Source organism: Penicillium lagena, assembly GCF_028827675.1.
Source record: "Penicillium lagena strain IBT 129212 chromosome Unknown utg000007l_segment0_segment0, whole genome shotgun sequence".
NCBI lineage: Eukaryota > Fungi > Ascomycota > Eurotiomycetes > Eurotiales > Aspergillaceae > Penicillium > Penicillium lagena.
The window spans coordinates 751899-772394 of record NW_026623228.1 but is presented as its reverse complement, the minus strand read 5'-3'; the positions used below and the strand labels follow the sequence as shown (position 1 = coordinate 772394).

The following is a 20496-nucleotide window of genomic DNA, read 5'->3' as shown; positions in this document are numbered from 1 at the left end:
GGGTTCCCGCATTGGGATTGCCAAGCTTCCCAATTTGCAACCCAATCATCCCGCTCCCCGCAAACTCCTCCTCTTCCCAATCTGTGCCCTATCCTCATTCTCTCTAGCTCCAGCGTCCTCGCCAATCATCGCCCCAGCCCCGCGGGGAATAAGAAACCCAAAGGAGCGCCATTGTGGCCTTTGTCGGCCGCGTGCAATGTTCCTCGGAACTTGTGGGTACAATTTTTTTTTCTTCTCCCTAATTCCCGCACGCCTCCGTTTTTCAAAACCTGACCCGCTCCCCCAACTCTCAGGAGTCGACCTGACCCTCTCTCCCTTCGCTCAGCATGGCTGAACCCAAGGCGCAAGACCCCATCACGACCGCCGTCGAACCTGGCGATGAGCAGCTCCAGTACTACCCCACCACGGAGGGTCCGGGTTCGGATTCGTCCATGACCAGAGTCATTCAAAATGCCAAGGCGGCGACGACAAAGGAGCAGAACATGACCTTGTTGCAGGGCATCAAGCTCTACCCCAAGGCCGTTGCGTGGAGCATCCTCATCTCGACATGTATTGCCATGGAGGGGTACGACATCAGTCTGGTCAACAACTTTTACGCGTTCAGTACGTTCAACCACAAGTATGGCACACAAATGGCGGATGGCACGTACCAAATCACTGCACCAGTAGGTTTAGCCCTGAACGAATACGCATACGGAATGTTAATGTCGGCTATGTACAGTGGCAAGCGGGTCTGAGCAACGGCGCCTATGTCGGCGAGATCATCGGCCTGTTCATCAACGGCTGGGCTTCGGAACGCTTCGGATATCGGTACACGATCATGGCTTGCTTGATTCTGATCTCTGCCTGGACGGCCATCTTCTTCACGGCCCAGAATGTGCAGTCCCTGCTGGCGGCAGAGATCCTCAGCGGCATTCCCTGGGGTGTCTTTCAGACTCTGACCATTACCTACGCGTCCGAAGTGTGCCCGGTCGCCCTGCGAGGGTATTTGACTACATATGTCAATTTTTGCTGGGGCCTGGGCCAGCTCATTGGTGTCGGTGTGATCAAGGGGATGTTGAACCGGAACGACCAGTGGGCTTACCGTATCCCGTATGGTTTGCAGTGGATGTGGCCACTTCCGCTTTTCATCGGCATTTTCCTTGCACCCGAATCACCCTGGTGGCTGGTCCGAAAGGGTCGCACACAGGATGCGAAACGGGCGCTAGAGCGACTGACCAGCAAGAACCGCGAGACTGATTTTGATTCGGAGGAAACGATATCCATGATGGTGCATACTACAGCTCTGGAGGCCAAAATCACCAAGGGTGCCAGTTACTTGGACTGTTTCAAAGGCACGGATCTGCGCCGCACCGAGATTGTCTGCATGGTGTGGGCTATCCAGAATCTCAGCGGAAACTCCTTCTCCAACTACTCGACATACTTCCTCGAATCGGCCGGCCTCAAACCTTCCACCTCCTACTCCTTCGCCATGGGTCAGTACAGCATCAACATGGTGGGCGTGTTCGGTGCATGGTTCCTGATGACCCTGGGTATCGGTCGCCGCTCGCTGTGTCTGTACGGACTGTGCGGACTGTGCACCATGCTGTTCGTCATGGGTTTCCTCGGTCTCGTCCCCAAGGATCACCGCACCCAATCATCCCTGGCCACGGGCTCAATGATGCTCGTCTGGGCCATGTTCTACCAGCTGACCGTCGGCACGGTCTGCTACTCGCTTGTGGCTGAGCTGTCGACGCGCCGGCTGCAGATCAAGACCGTCGTCCTGGGCCGCTGTCTCTACAATATCGTCGCCATTATCTGCGGTGTTCTGACCCCCTACATGCTCAATCCGGGCGCGTGGGACTGGGGCAACTACGCCGGCTTCTTCTGGGGCGGTATTTGTTTCCTCTGCATCATCTACGCGTTCTTCCGCGTTCCCGAACCGCGCGGCCGCTCGTTCGCTGAGTTGGATCTGCTCTTTGAGCGCAAAGTCAGCGCCCGCAAGTTCGCTGTTACTGAAGTTGACGTCTTCGAGGAGACGGTCGAGGAGGGCGTCATCAATGATTACCGCGCACAGAAGAGCGGCACATCGGATCCCAGCGAGGTGGAGAAGAATCCTAACGAGGAGTATAGGTAATGATGTGCCCATGAGTATCATAGTAATGCTTCTCTTGCTTTCTCTGCCTTGAGCGGATCATCATGAATGTACATATTCATATCATATCAAACATAATAATCTATTTACGAGCGATACAATATATCCAAAGGAAGACCTGAATCAGAATAGCTAGTTCATTACAATCAGCTAACAGCATCAACGCTATGTCTTGTGTCAATCAGGTACTTCTTTTTTAGCTGCACTAAAGTGGCCTAGCTGAGCTTTCCTCCTTTCCATCTTCATAAATTGCAGTATCTTAGTCGATCCGGCGAGTAAGCTTCACCTCGATACCAGTCTGTCTCACAAAAAAGCTATTATGGGTCACCCAATCCCTTTCCGGATGGGCCAGCTTGATATTGTAGTGCGACACAAGAGTTGCAACAACCTTGTACACCTCTAGTAGGCCCAGGTGCTTTCCAATACAAATACGGCTTCCGCCGCCAAAAGTAAGGTCAGCGTTGTTCATTGATCGCAGGCGTTCTTGGAATGCATCTTCTGTCTCTCGCGTCTCATCGCGGAGCCATCTCTCTGGACGGAACACTTCGGCATCTTCGCCCCAGACCGACGTATTGCGCCCCAAAATGTAGGGGTTCATGCCAATTACGGAGCCGGCGGGAACGAATCGTCCATCGGGAAGGATGAGACCATCCTCTGGCACATATCGTTCCAGGAGCATGGCGACACCGGGATGGCATCTCATTGCCTCGCGTACCACGGCATCTAAGTATGGGAACCCCTTGGCAGATTTGTAGGATACTACCGTAGTTCCAGAAGTAGGATCATGAGCGGGAATCTCTGCTCTCAGACGCTCCCAGACGCGAGGGTGCTTCAAGGAGAAATACAATACCGCGTTAAGGGTGATGCCCGTGGTGTCGGCTCCTGCAATCATATTGATCATCAGGTATGAGACGATCTGCATGTCATCCACCACGTCCGGGAATTTCTCCTTGGCCTCGATGAATTTGTCCAGGAAGTCGGGCTTGCTGGGGTCATGGTAGTCCGTGTCCTTGTTCTGAAGTCGGTCCATAAGGTGTTGGATCGATATGTTGGTGATGGTTCCGAAGGACGGCGGACCAATTCGGTAAACGGGGTTCTTGTCTAACAAGTGGTCCAGAAGGGGCATTTGTCCCACCATGGAAAAGTAGTCCATGGCGACATTCGCGATGCTTAGGGTCTTGTCAAAGTCATAGCCCTTTGCCAGGTATCCAATGGGCTGGCTGAATGTGGCCTTGCCAACCACGTCCCAGGTATCTGAACAACAACGAATTAGTCTAAATCCCAGAAGCATCGGTAATACATCGACGGGGGTTGAACTTACAGAATGCAATCCATTCACCTAGATCGCATGTTTTAGTGGAGTTGGATCCATCGATGAACTTCTCCTCCAGGCGTTGACAGAAGTACTGAATCATCTCATCGATATGGGGCTCCAGCGGAAGCACCCCGGTCATGGAATAGTGTTTCGAGATGGGTCGCTTCTGCTGTGCATGAATTTCAGGTTTGCACTCGCTGAAGAGATTGTAGATGATTTTGCCGTTGCTTTTAGCACTACTGCCATGATAAAACTCGGTCTATCACAGGTCATGGTCAATAGTAGCAACCAACATTTGAGGTAGGAGACACCCACTTTCAGATAATCGGCTTTGGTGTTGTAGACTGTCTTGACCAACTCGGGGATATCCAGGTCGAGCACATTGGGGGCAATGCGCACCACAGGACCATACTTCTTGTGCAGCTCGTGGATGACCACCTGGTAGTTTCCCTGTCGAACATGAAACATGCGCCACAGATTCGTCCAGCCTATTGGTATATGGCAGGTCAATATGGAACTGGTTCAATTCAGTGGCCAATCGGCCTTGGGAGAATAATGGTCGGTTTACCTGCGAGGAAGGGACCGGGGAACCGGCGCAGCGGTGAGAAGAGATATGTCGTCAAATACCAAATCGACAGACCTGCCAGCAAGGCAGAGCCAAGCGTGGTGGCAGCATCCTTATTTTCGTAGCCAAACATCGCTGCTAAAAGGGACTCTTTTACTAGGATGTTATGTAGATAGTGATATTTGGCAGCAGTTATGGGGGAGTTGGTCACACCCCTGAACCAAGCCTCGAAAATCTGGGATATATAGACCGCTCGTATATGGGGAAGGCTAATTCACCTGACAGTGCCGATCCTTTGCGTCCCAGCACGACCCTTGAACATTTAGCGACAAAATTGCCAAAGCTAAATGCTACATTCCGTGGGCCTAGACGCTGCTTTGCGAACGCACGGCCGCGTTCAAAAGTACGCCCGTGGCCTTGGAGGGCTAAAAATTTGACAGGTCGGTTGTGCTAATGAAACAAAGCAGGGATCAACTCCAATTGACTAGTCAATAATGTAACTAGGAACATATTTTACTTTCCCCGGCGGGCCGTCCACCGGTGACACTTGACATGTCGAATGCACGGACTCTGTGCCGCTGCAAAGGAAAAAGCACAAAAAGTACAAAGGACCGTGTGAAGTCCCCATGCGAGCGCCACCACGGGCCCTTCTCGAGCTAAAATATTGCCATTGTTCTGATCGACTAAAGTCTCTTTGACCCAGTAATATAGGCTATTGCATAATGAGGCGGTATAGAGGTGCTACAAATGGAAATGAGCGGAACAGAGTTTGGTTGTTCTCGTTTCACTATAACCCTCCTCGTATGCACCCGATCGACGTGAAGGGTCTGGATCCGATCACTGACAGCTCACAACCGTTATCCCGATTCGTCTTTTGTCAGTTTCATCAAGGGGTTATTGGGTTGAGGATACGATATATTTGTATCCCGAAGATGCCATCCTCTGAGTTCTCAGTCTGCTCTCGTTTTAGCCAGCTCCGGGTTCCATCGATCTCCCGTACTTTTTGTCCACTTCTTATTTTACCGGCTTTCTGAACCTGAATTGAGATGCTGGCTGGCAAAGGTGTTCGTGCCATCGCGGTGATGTGGGCGATGACTTTTATCTCTTTTATTCTGGTCCCTCTCAGATTCTATACACGGGTCTACATAGTCAAAGCACTCGGGGTAGACGATCACGTCTTTAACTTGGCCTGGGTAAGTCTTCGCTCAATTCCGCATCGGGAATCATTCTCGTAAGACATAAAGCTGACCGAAGTCCAGGTATTTCTGCTCCTGTACACCATCTTTCTCACGATCGCAGGTGTGCATGGATTCGGACAGTCGATAACCACCTTGGAAATAGATGAGGCCGTTAAAGCCGTCTATAACGAGATGATTGGTCAAACATTTGCCGTATTGGGCATGGCGATTGCGAAGCTGTCGCTGGGTATCTTCCTGCTCCGCATTGTTATCAAGCAATGGCATCGTATTTCAATCTGGATCTCCATGGTCAGCTTGTTGATTGTGTCGGTGATGACCGCCATAATCTTCTGGATCCAGCGCCTTCCTTCTGAATCCATATATGACCCTCGCGTCCCAGGGCGTACCGTGGTTAGAGTCACCCCTTTCTCCGTTTTACTTGGATGTATGTTCACTGTCCTCCTCAAATGTTCCTATGCGCTGCATGCTGATATTCATGCAATTTAGCCTGGTGTGCTGCTGTGGACTTCTACTTTGCTCTTCTTCCGTGGCTCTTCATTTGGAATCTTAACATGAAGTTCAAGGAAAAGATGTCTATCGCGATCAGCTTGAGTCTGGGATTCATGTGTGTCACTCCAGTGCTAATCTTCAGTAGTGACAGACTAACTGACCCTCTTCTATAGAGCCTGTATATGCGGAATTATCAGGACCATCGACCTGGGTGGGCTGTCCAGCTCCAACTACACCGGTAATACATTACCCAACCACTCAATCTCTTCCACTCCACTAATACGTCAATATTTCCCTTTTCCTAGAGGATACTGTTGACCTTATAATCTGGTCCGCTGTGGAACTGGCTGTCACCCTCATCTGCGTTGGCATTCCTACCGTCCGCCCCCTTTATCGCACCATCGTCCATGGTTCCAACCCGGAGAGCTCAGATGGCAAATATGTCAAACATGAGGACTCCGGCCATTCGTCCCGCTTTCGTATGCGCAATCTGGCGAAGGACACTACGCCTTTTAGTCCTGTACAGGAGGGCCATACCGAGACGTATATCACTCGTGATAATCGGAGTGATGAAGAAGTCCTTGTGGGTCAGTATGGGGCCAGTAATGGTGGCATTCGCATTCGGGAGGACGTGCGATTGGAGAGACACTAAAGCTGCGTCGCGCCGCAAGCTTATTCTGGCTCATCTTTCAAGACACTACCGCAAAATTGAGTTTCCAAGCGGTTTGTTTTTCTCTAGCAGATCTTGTGAGTTCGCAGAAAATGAGGCATCTGAACGTTTAATGTCATCAATCAAAAAATCCGTATCATTCAATCGCCTCCACAAACTTGAATGCGATTTTCAATCTGTCTGGCGCCGAGCTTTAGTTCACCTAGACCAAACATATTATTTCTTGTAGGGAAAACGATACAGCGGTTTTAATCAGAATTCTACCTAGGCCTGCGCTTAGTTTAAACTATTTGCAAGACTAGGGTAAAGACAGACACGGAGAGAATCGCAATATGGATACTGTCGGGCCCGAAGCCAGCGGCATTCCGACCGGCGATGCTCAGCCCGTGAATGCGGAGAGGGTTGATTATACATGGGGGAAACGAACTGCGGCAAGTTGGGAGTAATTTGAGACTCTTTTGTATTCTCTACGTTGGAGAATAGTAACTCTAGGAAAGCATCTTACAGTCATATAGGCCAGGCCTAGGGCAGTCTACTCGTTCGACCACTCGGGCTTCTTCTTCTCCGCAAAAGCAGTCATACCTGCCGTCGAAAAATGTCAGCATAATTCACCTTCGGGGAGCAATGATTGGAATGGAACTCACCAATCTTCTGATCTTTACTCCCAAACAACCCATGGAACATCCGCCGCTCATATTCCACGCCCTCGCGCAGCGCCAACTCCTGACTCTTATTGACGACCTCCTTAGCTGCAACCACCGAGACACGACTATAGCCCGCAATAGTCTCAGCAGTCTTGAACGCCTCCTCAAGCAGCTCCTCCTTTCCACCATCAACCACTTTCGCAGCCATACCCCACTCGCCCGCCTCCTTGCCACTAAAGTTCTTCCCCGTCAGGATCAGCTCCATGGCCTTGCTCTTCCCAATCGCCCGCGTGAGACGCTGCGATCCGCCCGCGCCGGGGATGGTGCCCAGCTTGATCTCCGGCTGGCCGAAGGTTGCTTTCGACGTGCAGTAGATGATGTCGCACATCAGGGCCAGCTCGCATCCGCCGCCGAGGGCGTACCCGGATACGGCAGCGATCACGGGCTTGCGGATGGAGGTTGCGAGGTGGGACCACGGTGCGATGAAGTTGTTCGCGTACGCGGCGGCGAAGGTGAGGGGTGCCATTTCTTTAATGTCGGCGCCGGCTATTGAAGTCAATAAGTGGATGCACTTGACTTGAACGTAGGGATATGACTTTACCTGCGAATGCCTTCTCGCTGCCTGTGATGATAATCGCGCCAATGTCCTTGTCATTGTCGTACTTGCTCAAGGCATCATTGAGTTCCGTGAAGAGTGGACTGGAGAGGGCGTTCAATGCCTTTGGGCGGTTCAATGTGACTGCAATGGCTGTCAGCATGAGGATTGCAGTAAATGTGCTGGAGGCGTACTCAATCCGACACCGGGCTTCGGGGTTTCGGTTAGGATATGCTCGTAGGTCGCGGAGGAGTAGGGCCGCACGCGGGCCAGGTACGAGGTCAAGGGGACGGATGTCCGGGCAGAGACCAGACGGGCGCAGCGACGGGCGAACATTTCGATCGGGGTGCAAATAGGAAATACAGAGAAGAAATCAAGCAAAGATGAAGTTGTAATACTCCTGTTGTTCTCCCCGCAACCAACCATCCCGAGGCAAAGCGCGGGCACGTGAATGTGCTAGTCCGGAACAAGTTAGGAGAGCTCGCAGCACAGCCACCGCATCACCTGATCGGAGTGGCGCATATACCCTGCTCTGATTGGGTACAGTGGCAAGGGACACTTTTCGCTCCTGACGGGGAAAGAATGTCTGGTTTCGGCTTATCTCAATCATTTGTCTTCTTCTTCAGTTCTCTTCTCTTCCAGTCAATTGCTCCTTCGTCTTGCCTGATTCACCATGGACGTCCCTGAGCCCGAGCAGACCCCTTTCACTGCTCTGACGCAGCACACCTCGCGCCTGCACCGGGTGAGTTTATCTCCGTCCGTACACGCACGCCACCATTGCTGGCTTGCGCGCATCATTGCTGTCCGGGGGAAGTTTATGTACTGACTTAATCTGCGCCAGACATACCAATCCTACCTCGATGCCACGACTCCCTACGCGGTCTATCGCTGGGTCGGCTCCGGCGTGCTTCTCCTCTTTTTCTTCCTGCGGATCGTTCTCGCACAGGGGTGGTACATTGGTACGTGGATGGAGTCCTATAAATACAACTGGGGAGTGGGACAAGACAAGATCGACTAACGGTCTGTGATCATTACAGTCGCCTACACGCTAGGCATCTACCTCCTAAACCTCTTCCTGGCCTTCCTAACCCCCAAATTTGACCCTTCGCTCACCCACGACGAGGGCCTGGAGGACGGCGACGTCGCCAGCTTACCCACAAAGCAGGACGACGAGTTCCGGCCCTTTGTGCGCCGTCTCCCCGAGTTCAAGTTCTGGCACTCGGCCACCCGCGCCATCGCCATCGGCTTCGTGTGCACTTGGTTTACCGTCTTTAATATCCCCGTCTTCTGGCCCGTTTTGGTCGTTTACTGGATTATTCTGTTCGTCTTGACGAGTATGTTATCTTCTCTCTCTTCTCTCTTCATTTTGTTGGTCTGTAATGATGATTTCTAACGATGGATGTTTGTTTTTGTATAGTGCGGAGACAAATCCAGCATATGATCAAGTACCGCTACGTGCCTTTCTCCTTTGGCAAGACCCGCTACGGCCGGTCATGAGTGTGCTGGCTTCTTTTTCTCGTACTTATACCTCGAAGAGTTCTGTGAAAGTGCTTGGTATGGGTGTGTACGTGTATGGCTTGGGCTGTGCTTTCTTGTAATGCAGCAGTGACTGCAGCTGCATTCAGCGGATTGGGAAAAAGAAAGGGCGGTGGTTGGGTTCCTGGCGATCCATCATGAAACGGTTTTCTGTCTAATCTTTTTATTATGGCACTTCTTTTTTCGCTTCTTGTCTTCTATTGCCCCTGTGAGATATGATTAGAACGAGCCCGCAATGATGGTTGACTTATGAGTTTTTTGATTGTCTAATAATGATGATGCCTGGGCAATTATCTTTCGAGTGTACGTATATGGGTACATACATGGCGTGACTGGTTGCTGCTCCTTGCCAGAAATGGCGATCAAACTAGCGATATGATGTGATCCCGCACAGCTCGGTCCGATCATTGGTCTACTCAACTCAGAACATTTCTGCCTCCGGGGACTGTAAATTAAGCTAAAATACTCCAATCTTGATAAAGCACAGAGAGGTTTTAGGATCTACAGTGTCTATCTAGTCATGAACCGAGAGTATGGCGTCAAATATCTCGAAGGAGATGCAACGCTTAAAGTTTAAACAGCTCATAGGAATTGACTTTCTATTCTATGTTTCTATGCTTCTATATTTACTTCATACACTTCGAACACATTCACTCACTCCACATCCGGTGGTCCCATGAAACTCTTCCGACCAAAAGTCCAATAATACGCTGAGAAAATCAGCGCAAAGCCCACTACCACAACAGAGACATAGTTCATCGTAGTCGGTGAAGTAGGCAAATACGGCGGGAACGAGTAAAACACTAATGTGAACGCCGTCCAAACCAGAGTCAAAATATTGCAGAACAAACCAAGTGTGCCTAACCAGAACGGGCCGTGTGGAATACTTGACCGTCCACGACAGAGTAGCAGCACAATGCATATCGAGTAGGCGACATATTGCATAAGAATGCCTCCGCCGACGAATGAGTTAAATGCAATGCTTGAGCCGAGGTATAGACAGCCGAGCAAGGCGACGAATAGCGAGGACCATAAGTGTGCCCAGAAGGGGACTTCGTAGGGGGCCGGTGCGATCTTCTTGATGTATTTGGATAATGGGAAGCCGCCATCACGGGCGATGGACCAGGCTAGGCGAGTCTGCCAGGTTTGGATCCCGAAGACAGCACCCAAGGATGCTACCAGGAGTAAAGTTTGAAGAGCAATTGGGCCTGCCTTGTGTCCCTGGAAGACCTGAAGGAAAAGCTCGAGAGAGGGCAGTCCGGTCTCGGTTTTGAGGACCTTTTCAATATCCTGAACGCAGAACATCATCACTATTGCCGTTGGCCAGGCCAACACAGCTCCGACAAAGATCGTAGCCATTAGTGCCTTGGGCACATTTCGTCGAGGATCGGGGATCTCTTCGGACATATGTGTCACTGCATCGAGGGCCGAAAATCCCCAATTCACTCCCAAGAGTCCCGTCACAAAAGCGATGCCATCACTCCAGCCCGTTAAATTCGTAAAACCCGTGAACACGAACTCGGCGGGCTGTTTTGTCTCCGTTCGTGCGAGGACAGCAATGACGATGACGAGCGGGGAGAGAACGGAGATCGTGAGCCACATGCGACTGGATTTCGTGACTATAGTTTCCCAACAATTGAAGAAGAACATGACAATATTGAAAGCCTGGTATGTGAGAAAGACCGCCCAAGTCGGTGCCGGACTGCCAGGATGTTTGAGCTGATACAATGCCACAGCCATCTCGGCCGAGGCAATCAGCGACGAGGCGCACCCGAACACAGCAGACGCCCAGCTGAGATATCCGACCACGAAGGAAGTTCCTCGCCGAATAGATTTCGGAGCAAGCATAGCTGCCCAGTAGTATTGCCCCCCGGCATTCGGATACGCCGAAGCAAGCTCGGCCAAACTGACAGCAACACAGAATGCCATAAAGTAAATGAGGAATTGGCCCCAGATCAGGGTTGCCTGCCCGCCACTGCCTATGCTCACACCCAACGAGACGATCAGCGCAATTGGTGATACGCAAATCTCATAGCCGATGGCAAACAGACTGAAGACGGTGAACTTGCGCGGAATTTCGGCCGCGTATCCCATGCGGGTGAGTTCTTCGTCGTCATTGTCGAGTGGGACTTTGTCGTCGACGGGTGGGGGGAGATGGGAGTTCGATTGTGATCGATCTCCATTTTGTCCAGGGCACGAAAGGGGGTGAACATGAAAATCTAGGAGGCGCTGGAGTATTTATCTGGACCCCAGACGGAACTTCCGGGGACAAGCCGTAATGCGGGGAGAAACAATAGCCGAGAGCGTGTCAAATAACCATAACTAGGGTTTGATATCTGGGGTACGTACGTCGTGCATATCTCGGGGCGTTCCGTCAATCATCTACTTCGCGCAATGTATTGCCTTTATCATCTCCGGCGCTTATTCGTCGATATTGGCCGAGGTTATCTCATGGCGCGCCATTGGCTTCAGATACTTTTCCCCTCGTCAAATAGCCTGCCCGCCAATATAATTAATTTCGTTTCGCGATAAGCCTCTCTCGGACTCCCCCGAGGTCCAATCATCCCCTCCACATGCTCCCCGCATCTCTCCACACGCAATGTTTTGCCTTATTGAGTCATTTGATGCGGTTTCTGTGAAATAGAGGGACCGGCTAGCTTTCCAATTTTCTGAACAGCTTATCTGGATACATCACTTCTTTCAAGCATGCCGGACAACCTCACCAAAGACCCTTCTCTCCCGGTAGCCAATCCGACCAAGTCATATTGGCAAAGTCCCCCGCATCCAGAGCTGTTGGGGACCCAGTCCGCCAGCTTACCAGCAACTCGAGATATCGTGGTCCTGGGATCTGGAATCACGAGCTGCAGCACAGTCCTGGAACTACTCAATGGCAGCGCCAGCAACAGTATCACCGTCCTAGAAGCCCGCGAAGTGTGTTCCGGTGCAACGGGTCGCAACGGCGGGCGCATTAATTGCGTCGCCATCCTCGATTATGACAAGTATCGCCGCCGGTTCGGGCACGAGGCTGCTGAGAAGATTGTTCGGTTTGAACTAGCTCATTATGAAGCTATTGAGTCTCTCGTGAAGAGTTTCGGTTCCGAGATCCTCGACCGCTCCCAAGTCCGCCAGGTTCATACTACTGCCGCGATACTTAGTGACCAAAAGCTGCGTGATATGAAGGTTTGCTTGAAAAATTTTGAGGACGCCTTTCCGGATATGAAGGGACGCTGGTGGATTTGCGAGGGAGAGGAATTATCTACCGTAGGGGTAACCCAAGGTTAGGCTCTTATCGTCCTTTCTGACCTGGACTCCAGAAATACCATCTCCCCGCAGCAAAAGGCGCTCTTATCGGTAAATCAGGAAGTGCCTGGCCTTACCGGATGATCACCGATATCTTCACATGTCTGCTCCGACAATACGGCGAACGTCTAAGCATCGAGACAAAGACCCCAGCGACAGCTATCCGTCGCGACGCCTCCTCCAACCCCGAGTTTCCGTATATTATCACAACGCCTCGAGGACAGATCCGGGCCAAGCATGTTCTGCACTGCACCGAGGCCCACACAGCACACCACGTCTCAGGTCTCCGAGGCATTCTTGTTCCACGCCGTGGCCAGATCAGTGTGCAGAACCCTGGTTCGCTTTTCCCGTACAAAGGCGGAGATCAATCGTGGAGTTTCTACTTCCAAAATGGATTCGACTATGCAACCCAGCTTCCGCAAAGTAATGATATCGTGATTGGCGGTGGTGAACTGGGAGGTTTTGATACGATGGACGAGGTGTTCGGTGTCTCTGCTGATGACGCAGAAGACATCCCGGCCAAGATTCATCTTGCCGGAGTCCTGCCTGTTATCTTTGGAGAGAAGAATTGGGGCACCGAGGTGGCTGGAAAGTTGCGGTTAAAGGGTTCTTGGGTCGGGATTATGTGTAATTCTCTTGACACTGTGCCCATGGTGGGCAAGATACCGGGTGAAGCATTACTCGATCGAGAGGAAGGCGATGATAAAGGCGCCGAGTGGATTTCGGCGGGCTATGGTGGTTATGGGATGGTAAATGCGTTTCTGTGTGGCCAGTCTCTTGCTAAAATGGTATTGGGTCGGGATGTTGGGGGATTGTTACCGGATCAATATCGTATTTCGGCGGAGAGAGTGCGCAGACTCCAGGGTGAGGTGAGGAGGCTTTCGAAGCCGACAAGGCATTTCAAGGCTTTCTTATAATTTGATATGCATATCTGAGGAGGATAGTTGGTGCCGAACCTACCATACAAGGATCTAAAGTATCATAGTGATTAAGATCATGGTGATGGCAGGAACCCAGTATGTACTCTTTAGGGCAGACAATCTTTAATCACAAGCAGAAAAGGACAGCCCCCTCAGCCCAGTCCCTGCAAAGAAAAGACACCATACACGCCTTGTACTAATAGGTATTGGTTAAGAAAAAAGACATCCGGCTTAAATCTGCAAATCCTCAACACTGCCGTTCTTCCCTGCCACAGCACTATCACCCAACGAGAGCTCCGAGATCGTCCTACCATTCTTGGGACGGACGAGGTCCTCGGTCTTAGTGCAGATCCAGGTAGAAGCGTACATATTGACACTAGGTTTGTTGATTGTGAGTTAGTTCCTGTTAGAAACAGCGGGCAGTAGAGGGCCTCCAAGACTTACCGATCAATGCATGTTCCCGGGAACCGGGCTCCGACACGGCGTGGCGCAAATCCGTTCTTCTCAAAATGCTTGATGTACCAGGGTTCAATGCTGGCGGAACGAAGAAGAATACGACCGCCCTTCTTGAGGGCATGGTTGAGCTTGCGGACTTGAGCGATGGCAGCTTCGCCGGATGGGTCGAACCAATCCATTGAGTCCATGATCTGGGTTAAGTTAATATCATAGAAGAAAATAATAGAGGTTTTTGGTCACATACTACTGCGATTGTCAATGTGCCAGGTGTGATACGCTTGATGACCTCGTTGATCTCGTCTGTGTGAATGCGGAGGCCATCGAATGCGCCCGGGGTAGACAGTTTGACATGTGCCTTGGGCGATAGGTAAGTTGGGTGGCATCTAGCAAAAAATCAATGGAAATCATTCTGAGGCGACCGGTCAATTACTAACCGTCGAGAAAACTGGCCCTGTAAACACAAGAAGTAGAAGTAGTTGTCGTTGCTGATAATGGTATCGTTGACAACAGGGTCGAGGGTGTTGACGACATATTCCCAGATCGACTGACCACTGACATCTTTACCTGGCTTCATCTCAGGTGTCAGACCATTGCGATGGAAGAAGTCGTCTACTATCATGTTGCGCTGGTTGCGTGGCACACCTGCTGCCTTCCAGGCAAACCATTCCGTGCTAACAATGGCCCAATTCAGCGGCTTGCTGAGCAAAATGCGGCGGATACGAGGCCAGATGGCGCGCTGTTCTTGTATTGTCTGCGCCTCGCACAATTTGCGCACCTCGCCTTGCAGTCCAAAGACATTGAATAGATACCGCACCATGCGAATGGCGTGGCGCGATCCGCCCGTCTCGTACAAACCGCGACCAGAGCTTGAAGTGAAAACTTGGGTGTGCTCCAGCCAGTACTGGAATGCCTGGCTGGACAGATGTGGGCTCAGTTTGGAGATGAGAAGCTCGCGGAACTGTGCGTGCTTGCCCTCCCCGAAAATCTTCCACATGTCGCGGTAGCCCAGTGCGATGTAGCTCGCTACTTTCAGCTCCAACAGGTGGTTCTGGTTGGGATTTAGGTCGACTGCGTGCACTCGTCGCGGGCTCTTCTGGAGATAATCCAATATGTTGTCTCCTGCGCTGGTGATGGCCAGGATCACATCGTCGCTGCCGATGTTCAGTAGACGATGGTCCACTCGAGGGTCTTCCCATGTGAATGCGTAGATATACTCGTTCTGAAATTGCGTGTGCTTGTGCAGCATGTCATTGTACGAAATGCGGCAATGATGGTTCTGGTAGAATGATGATGGGAGTGGCAGGTTGGCGCTCAGGTTGATCACGGCGGACTCGTAGGCTTTCGAGTGAATTTCTTCGGCGCTCTGCTCAACAGCCTTGTCCATCTCCTGCTGGTGGTTTGCTGGGGAGAGATAAGGAGACTCAGTGAATGAAGCATCCAGCTTCTCGATGGCCGACGAGGTCGAGATCATTTCCTTGGGGCAGCCAACGAAAATGTAGTATGGAATGCCGCCGAGTAGATAATTTCTCTCGCTTGCGGAAATCACTGTTCCGAACCGGTACTCGAGATAGTCTCGACGAGCAGCCTCGAGGCTGACGCGGTCAAAGTCGAACCAGGCTCTCCAGAACATACGTCCCAGCCAATTGACATGGCGGTTGAAGGCGCCGCCAGTGTAGTTGCGAGAGGACACATCCACAATGCTTTGAACTGTAATGCAAGTCAGAGAATATTATGAGTTTAAGAATATCTCACCTACCATAGAAGTCACAGACACCCAGAATCCCGGATGATGTGAGGCGCGAAGTCAACGAGTCCACCACGCTGTAATAGTCTAGGGCAAAGTCAGTAATATTAATTTTCGGGTGTGGCATTGAGAACGCACCAGGAATCATAGATAGGCTGTAGCTCATGGTAATCAAATCCGCGGCGCCACTTGCGGCGCTGGTGGCAGACCGAGGATCGACCGGTCTTTCGGGCAGACGGAAAGATCGGGCATCCTGGCAGAGAACGGTGACATTCTTCCATCCAAGACGTTCAAAGCGCTGACGGGCAACTTCGCAGAGAGATGGAGACAAGTCGACCAGATAGACATGCTCGAAAAACTTGTTTACGGGAAGGAAAGCGTCCATGGCTTCGATGTTGTAGCTGCAAAATAGTGAACGATTAGCCTCAAATCTTGAATCTTTTTTTTGCGTCAGCGAATGGACTTACCCCGTGCCGCCACCAATCTATACCCGAGTCCATTAGCTTTCGACGAATAAACACAACCAACACTGAACTTACATCTACCCAGATCACCTTTCCGTTCTTGATTTTCTTGCTGTCCACTTTGTACTTCAACTGAGCAGCCACAAGTCCGAGCATATCTTCCCGACCACGGAGAAGGCGTCGGCGAGTTGCATCGTAGACGGCCGCCTGCTATTTGTCAGTATACAGGAAAGTCGGCCAGATATATCACCCGCACCTGTGTCTTGTAGAAGCTTTCGAGCGCATGCTGCTGGCCCTCGCCGCCATGTTCATGTGGCTTGAGAAAGTTGGCCCAAATGAACTTCAGATAGGTGGAGACACCGCTATCATAGTTGATTTTGATCTTCTCGAACGAGATCAGTAGCACCAGCCCGACTAGGGCAAAGACCGAGAAGGCGACCACGGCGATGTAAAGATGCAGCCAGTCCATTGTTTTCAGCAAAGACAGTGTAGTGAGTATGAAATGCAAGACGAGGTAGAAGAGCAGCCATACTTCATATAAGCCCGCCCGCAACCGGAGGGGCGGGGCGACCCAGCACGAGGGGCAGCGAGCATTGCTTACATCCACTCACACAAACACATGGACCCGATCAGCCCGCAAAAAGATTATCGAGGGTCGCAGGCTGATCGACGATGCTGCACGCAGTGTTTAGGGAAGGACGATAAGCAACTTTAACGGCTTTTGGCTTCGCGTTCCCTGCGTTAGGGCTAGTTTCCGGGCCAGTTAGGGGACAGCTTGGGGACCATGTGTCGGGACAACTTCTCCGCTGGGGGACTCTCGGTCAATCATTGCGGCCCCGTGGGCCCAGTTGTTCGCCCCGATAGGCCTGTCGCCACCTGCCAATCAACGGTGCCATCGCCGGCACACCTTTCATGGGGCATGGTACGGGATCGCCCGGAGGTGAGGGGCATTTTGACTTGGTTTATTACGATCATAAAGAATAATAATAGCTGTTTGTTACTCGACAAAAAAAGTTTCGGGAGAATCCTTTAATTTCTCCATGTTAGTGGCCCGTGATTGAGTGGAGTGGATCCCGATCGGGACTGAACCCTCACGATGCCTATATAACAACTATACATAGTCTATACGCCAGAAGGACACAGAGGCAAAAAAAGAAAGAAGTCATGGTTCCAGAGGGGGTCGAACCCTCGACTTTGGCGTTATTAGCACCACACTCTAACCAACTGAGTTATGGAACCAGAGGCTTGTGGCGGCCTCCGAATAGAGAATGTTGTGGGAACTACTGTGGACCGATTAGGGCTTGACACTCCACATCTCTTCAAGGTGCCATAATAATATAAAATGTACATTTAAAATACGAAATAATAGCACTGAAGGAGTGGATCCTAGTCTAAATCTGTCAATACCTCGAATTAATCTCTTTATTATCCGACGACAGCCGCGTCCTATTTGCTGTACGAAGGGTGTATGAATGCAGCCCTAAAAATGAAACCCTTATGTACTGAAACCTTAACTGAGCCATAGAGGGCATAGAATGGTCCAGGATACATTTATCGACCATTTGGGGACTGAATATTTGCTACGTAGAGTGTAAGCGCGCTGCAGAAATTGTGGGGTAAAATCTGTGCTAGTACTTATCACTATCAATTGGATTATTTGGCTAAACTCCGTAGAAAAATTCAGAAAATAATGGAGAAAAAAGATCAATATGACATGTGGTCACTAATCACTATGGGCGCCACGGGACCCTTTTATCAATAAGCCATCTTCTCCGTCCAGGCCTAAGCCTCTCGACTGACTTCTCGCAAATTCTTGGATTCCCACGATTAGCTCGAATAAGCATATCGGATTAAATGTCTTCGTTACCTAGTATATTTTGGAAAAGATCCTCTTTATCCAGGTCTAGGCCATTCGAGACTTTCAGTTCAGAGTTTGAAAACGCCTAAGAATGTTTCTAAGTGGATAAACGCTTCCACGCCCAACTAAGTTTCGTGCCGAATAGGGCACAACGTGTAAACAGATAAATGGCTTTTAACGAAGAACAATTTCCTAGCGGACTCAATGTAAAGATTCATCCTATTCTTTAATCCTTAATCCGTTTAGAATGCCTGCGTGGCATATAATATACGGCCAAACCGATATTCTTAGCTTCCAAGAGAGTAACCTGGTTTCCAAACCTGGGTGCAAACATCATGTCTTCAAAGAATCCTGGGTTGGGGTTAAGGAGGGTTTCTTTTGAGCTCCAGTGCATCTACGTAAGGCTCGGTTAGTCCATCAAGTATCACAAGACATTCCTGAACCCATATCCTTCGTTCTCAACAGCCAGATTATCCCGCTTTCTGTCAATATCTGCGGCTCCGATAATCTCGGTCTCTTTCTTCTCAAAATACTTATTCTGCCAGTCAAGGTATGTCCTAAGCGAGATCGCTAACAATGCACAGAAGAACATGAATGCAGCACAAATCCACTGGCCCTTGATAAAAAGAGGGCCCTCACTAGAAGGGTATAGCCGGGTGCCTAAGATAGGGCCGCACTGACCAACCAGTTGCAGCAGAGCAAAGCCAACACCACGCTTAGTGTCAGTTCCCTGGTTATTGAGGACCCAGGGGAAAATATTAGAGATCGCGGGGAATATTCCGGCGGCAGCGAGGAATATACCGGCGTACCGGGCCTCAACGGCTCTGCATGTAGCTAGAAGGGCATAGCCGATTCCACCTAGGATACAAAGCGTCATTATGACTAGGCCACGCTGCTGGGTACGGTCCGCGATCCATGTCGTGACATTGCACATCACGAAAGAAAGAAAGTACGGCGGTGCACTGAGACCCTGAGCATCTAAAGCGGAAAATCCCATTCTGAAACGAAGTTGCGTTAGCACGTTTGCGGGAAAAAGGGGTGGTTCTGCTTTCGGTTTACATACTCCTTGAGAATCATAGGGGTGAATACAGGAAGAGAGGAGAAAGACACATTACAACAAAAAAACATCAACTGGTAGGAAAAGTCAGCAAGGAAAAATCATATCAGACACCTAAACATGAGAGACTTACTGCTATCAGCCAATTTTTCGGATCCAACAATGCTTCTCCAACTTCTTTTAGGTTGAGAGATCCAATTCTGGCTCCCCCTTCCTCACCAACTTGCCGAATTGCTCTTGCCCGTGCTACCTCCTTCTCATCTTTGGTCAAAAACCTCGCTTTCTCCGGGCAATCAGGGAGGAAGAAAAATGCAACGACAGCCAAGATAAGTGCTGGTATGCCCTCCACTATGAACATGAATCTCCAGCTCGGTAAATCAAGTCGGCCTGATGTGATGCCGAATGCCAATGCTCCCGCAAAACAAGTAGCAAGTGGAGCCGCCGAGAGAAATACACCGATGCGCAAACCAATCTCTTTCCGCAAATAGAAGAATGATAGCAAGTACGGAATTCCTGGGGAAAAACCAGCTTCTGCAGCTGCAAGGAAGAATCGGCAGGCCATCATGCCTTGCCAGTTGAATGCAGTGGATTGAAGAACAGACGCAAGGCCCCTTAAGGTAAATTTCAGTCGCCATGGTCTACTGCAAATAGGACTGGGATCAACCATACCAGACAAAAACCGTTCCGAAAGCCCATATGTGTGGTGGCACGATTTTCCACATCAGCGCCATCCACTCCAAGAATATATACGGAATGTAAAAGATGGTGAGAAGCCACTGATACTGGGCGTTGGTTTCATGGAGATCCTTGCTCATGCCCGCTGTCTCAGCATTTCCTATGTTTGATCGGTCTAAGAACGAGACCAGGTCTAGAAGTGTGAGCTTTTTTTTTATGTCTTCTCTCCAATACCCCGGAGGTAAGATACTGCACTTACAAAGGGCCGCCACTAGCGGCACGAAATTCCAGTCCAGTTTGCGAACCACACGCTTCTCGACGGCTGGGTCGATATGAACGTACCGAGCGCCTTCTGGAGGAGCATTCTCCAGTTGATAATCTTGCGCCTTCTCGGTGGACATGGTTGACTAGATGACTCGAAAAGAAATGAATCGAGACGTAGTGATATAGTAGTGATCAGTCTCCCAAGGTGCTTCTCGTATCTGACGGACCGAACAGACAACGTGACAGCTATCAGCCAACAGGCCATGAGATGGGGGACCTCAGGGTCAATAAATATCCAACCCAACACTTCTCCACCCCCGTACATCTAGGTGGGTCTTCCCCTGACCCCAGCTTTTGAACATGGAGATGGGCGGCCGCATGTTGGAGATTGGTGGTAATTCTGTTTTGCATCATTATCGGAGGCCTTGCGACCGGGGTTTAGGAAGCGCCAGTATACAGACCAATCACAGCTGGCGAACTGCGTCGCCGATCGGCGAGGGTCGATCGCCGATCGGACACCACTACCCAAACTGCTACAAAGGATATAGCGGGATCTGCACGGCTCAAAGCCGATCGGAGACTATGACCGTCACCGATCCCATTTCAACTGT

At 50.6% G+C, this 20496-nt stretch overlaps 9 protein-coding genes across 9 annotated transcripts; 4 read left to right on the top strand and 5 right to left on the bottom strand.

Annotated features, from left to right (window-relative positions):
* Window positions 1-326: 326 nt before the first annotated feature.
* On the top strand, window positions 327-2116 carry N7510_009834 (putative MFS alpha-glucoside transporter; the record flags this gene model as incomplete). The annotated part of the gene is made up of 2 exons (XM_056981759.1): window positions 327-665; window positions 722-2116. The coding sequence occupies 2 exons, from the start codon at window positions 327-329 to the stop codon at window positions 2114-2116; spliced, it is 1734 nt and encodes a 577-aa protein (XP_056829595.1).
* A 277-nt stretch (window positions 2117-2393) lies between these two features.
* On the bottom strand, window positions 2394-4147 carry N7510_009833 (cytochrome P450; the record flags this gene model as incomplete). The annotated part of the gene is made up of 4 exons (XM_056981758.1): window positions 2394-3388; window positions 3456-3708; window positions 3765-3937; window positions 4018-4147. 4 exons carry the CDS (start codon window positions 4145-4147, stop codon window positions 2394-2396), a joined length of 1551 nt encoding a protein of 516 aa, XP_056829594.1.
* Window positions 4148-5060: 913 nt separating this feature from the next.
* N7510_009832 (uncharacterized protein) lies at window positions 5061-6354 on the top strand (the record flags this gene model as incomplete). The annotated part of the gene is made up of 5 exons (XM_056981757.1): window positions 5061-5207; window positions 5274-5637; window positions 5700-5817; window positions 5876-5940; window positions 6008-6354. 5 exons carry the CDS (start codon window positions 5061-5063, stop codon window positions 6352-6354), a joined length of 1041 nt encoding a protein of 346 aa, XP_056829593.1.
* A 550-nt stretch (window positions 6355-6904) lies between these two features.
* echA (enoyl-CoA hydratase echA) lies at window positions 6905-7947 on the bottom strand (the record flags this gene model as incomplete). The annotated part of the gene is made up of 4 exons (XM_056981756.1): window positions 6905-6954; window positions 7017-7562; window positions 7618-7755; window positions 7806-7947. The coding sequence occupies 4 exons, from the start codon at window positions 7945-7947 to the stop codon at window positions 6905-6907; spliced, it is 876 nt and encodes a 291-aa protein (XP_056829592.1).
* Window positions 7948-8284: 337 nt separating this feature from the next.
* On the top strand, window positions 8285-9108 carry N7510_009830 (Rer1 family protein; the record flags this gene model as incomplete). Its single annotated transcript, XM_056981755.1, has 4 exons — window positions 8285-8353; window positions 8453-8570; window positions 8649-8945; window positions 9029-9108. The coding sequence occupies 4 exons, from the start codon at window positions 8285-8287 to the stop codon at window positions 9106-9108; spliced, it is 564 nt and encodes a 187-aa protein (XP_056829591.1).
* A 693-nt stretch (window positions 9109-9801) lies between these two features.
* On the bottom strand, window positions 9802-11241 carry N7510_009829 (uncharacterized protein; the record flags this gene model as incomplete). Its single annotated transcript, XM_056981754.1, has 1 exon — window positions 9802-11241. The coding sequence occupies one exon, from the start codon at window positions 11239-11241 to the stop codon at window positions 9802-9804; it is 1440 nt and encodes a 479-aa protein (XP_056829590.1).
* Window positions 11242-11853: 612 nt separating this feature from the next.
* N7510_009828 (NAD(P)/FAD-dependent oxidoreductase) lies at window positions 11854-13316 on the top strand (the record flags this gene model as incomplete). Its single annotated transcript, XM_056981753.1, has 2 exons — window positions 11854-12414; window positions 12462-13316. Coding segments are annotated over 2 exons (1416 nt in total), but the record flags the coding sequence as incomplete, so codon positions are not given.
* A 282-nt stretch (window positions 13317-13598) lies between these two features.
* On the bottom strand, window positions 13599-16500 carry N7510_009827 (class I SAM-dependent methyltransferase; the record flags this gene model as incomplete). Its single annotated transcript, XM_056981752.1, has 9 exons — window positions 13599-13743; window positions 13812-14014; window positions 14068-14206; window positions 14258-15530; window positions 15580-15654; window positions 15706-15968; window positions 16035-16051; window positions 16107-16238; window positions 16288-16500. The coding sequence occupies 9 exons, from the start codon at window positions 16498-16500 to the stop codon at window positions 13599-13601; spliced, it is 2460 nt and encodes an 819-aa protein (XP_056829588.1).
* Window positions 16501-18313: 1813 nt separating this feature from the next.
* On the bottom strand, window positions 18314-20022 carry N7510_009826 (major facilitator superfamily transporter; the record flags this gene model as incomplete). Its single annotated transcript, XM_056981751.1, has 5 exons — window positions 18314-18887; window positions 18953-19020; window positions 19080-19557; window positions 19616-19814; window positions 19881-20022. 5 exons carry the CDS (start codon window positions 20020-20022, stop codon window positions 18314-18316), a joined length of 1461 nt encoding a protein of 486 aa, XP_056829587.1.
* Window positions 20023-20496: the final 474 nt, after the last annotated feature.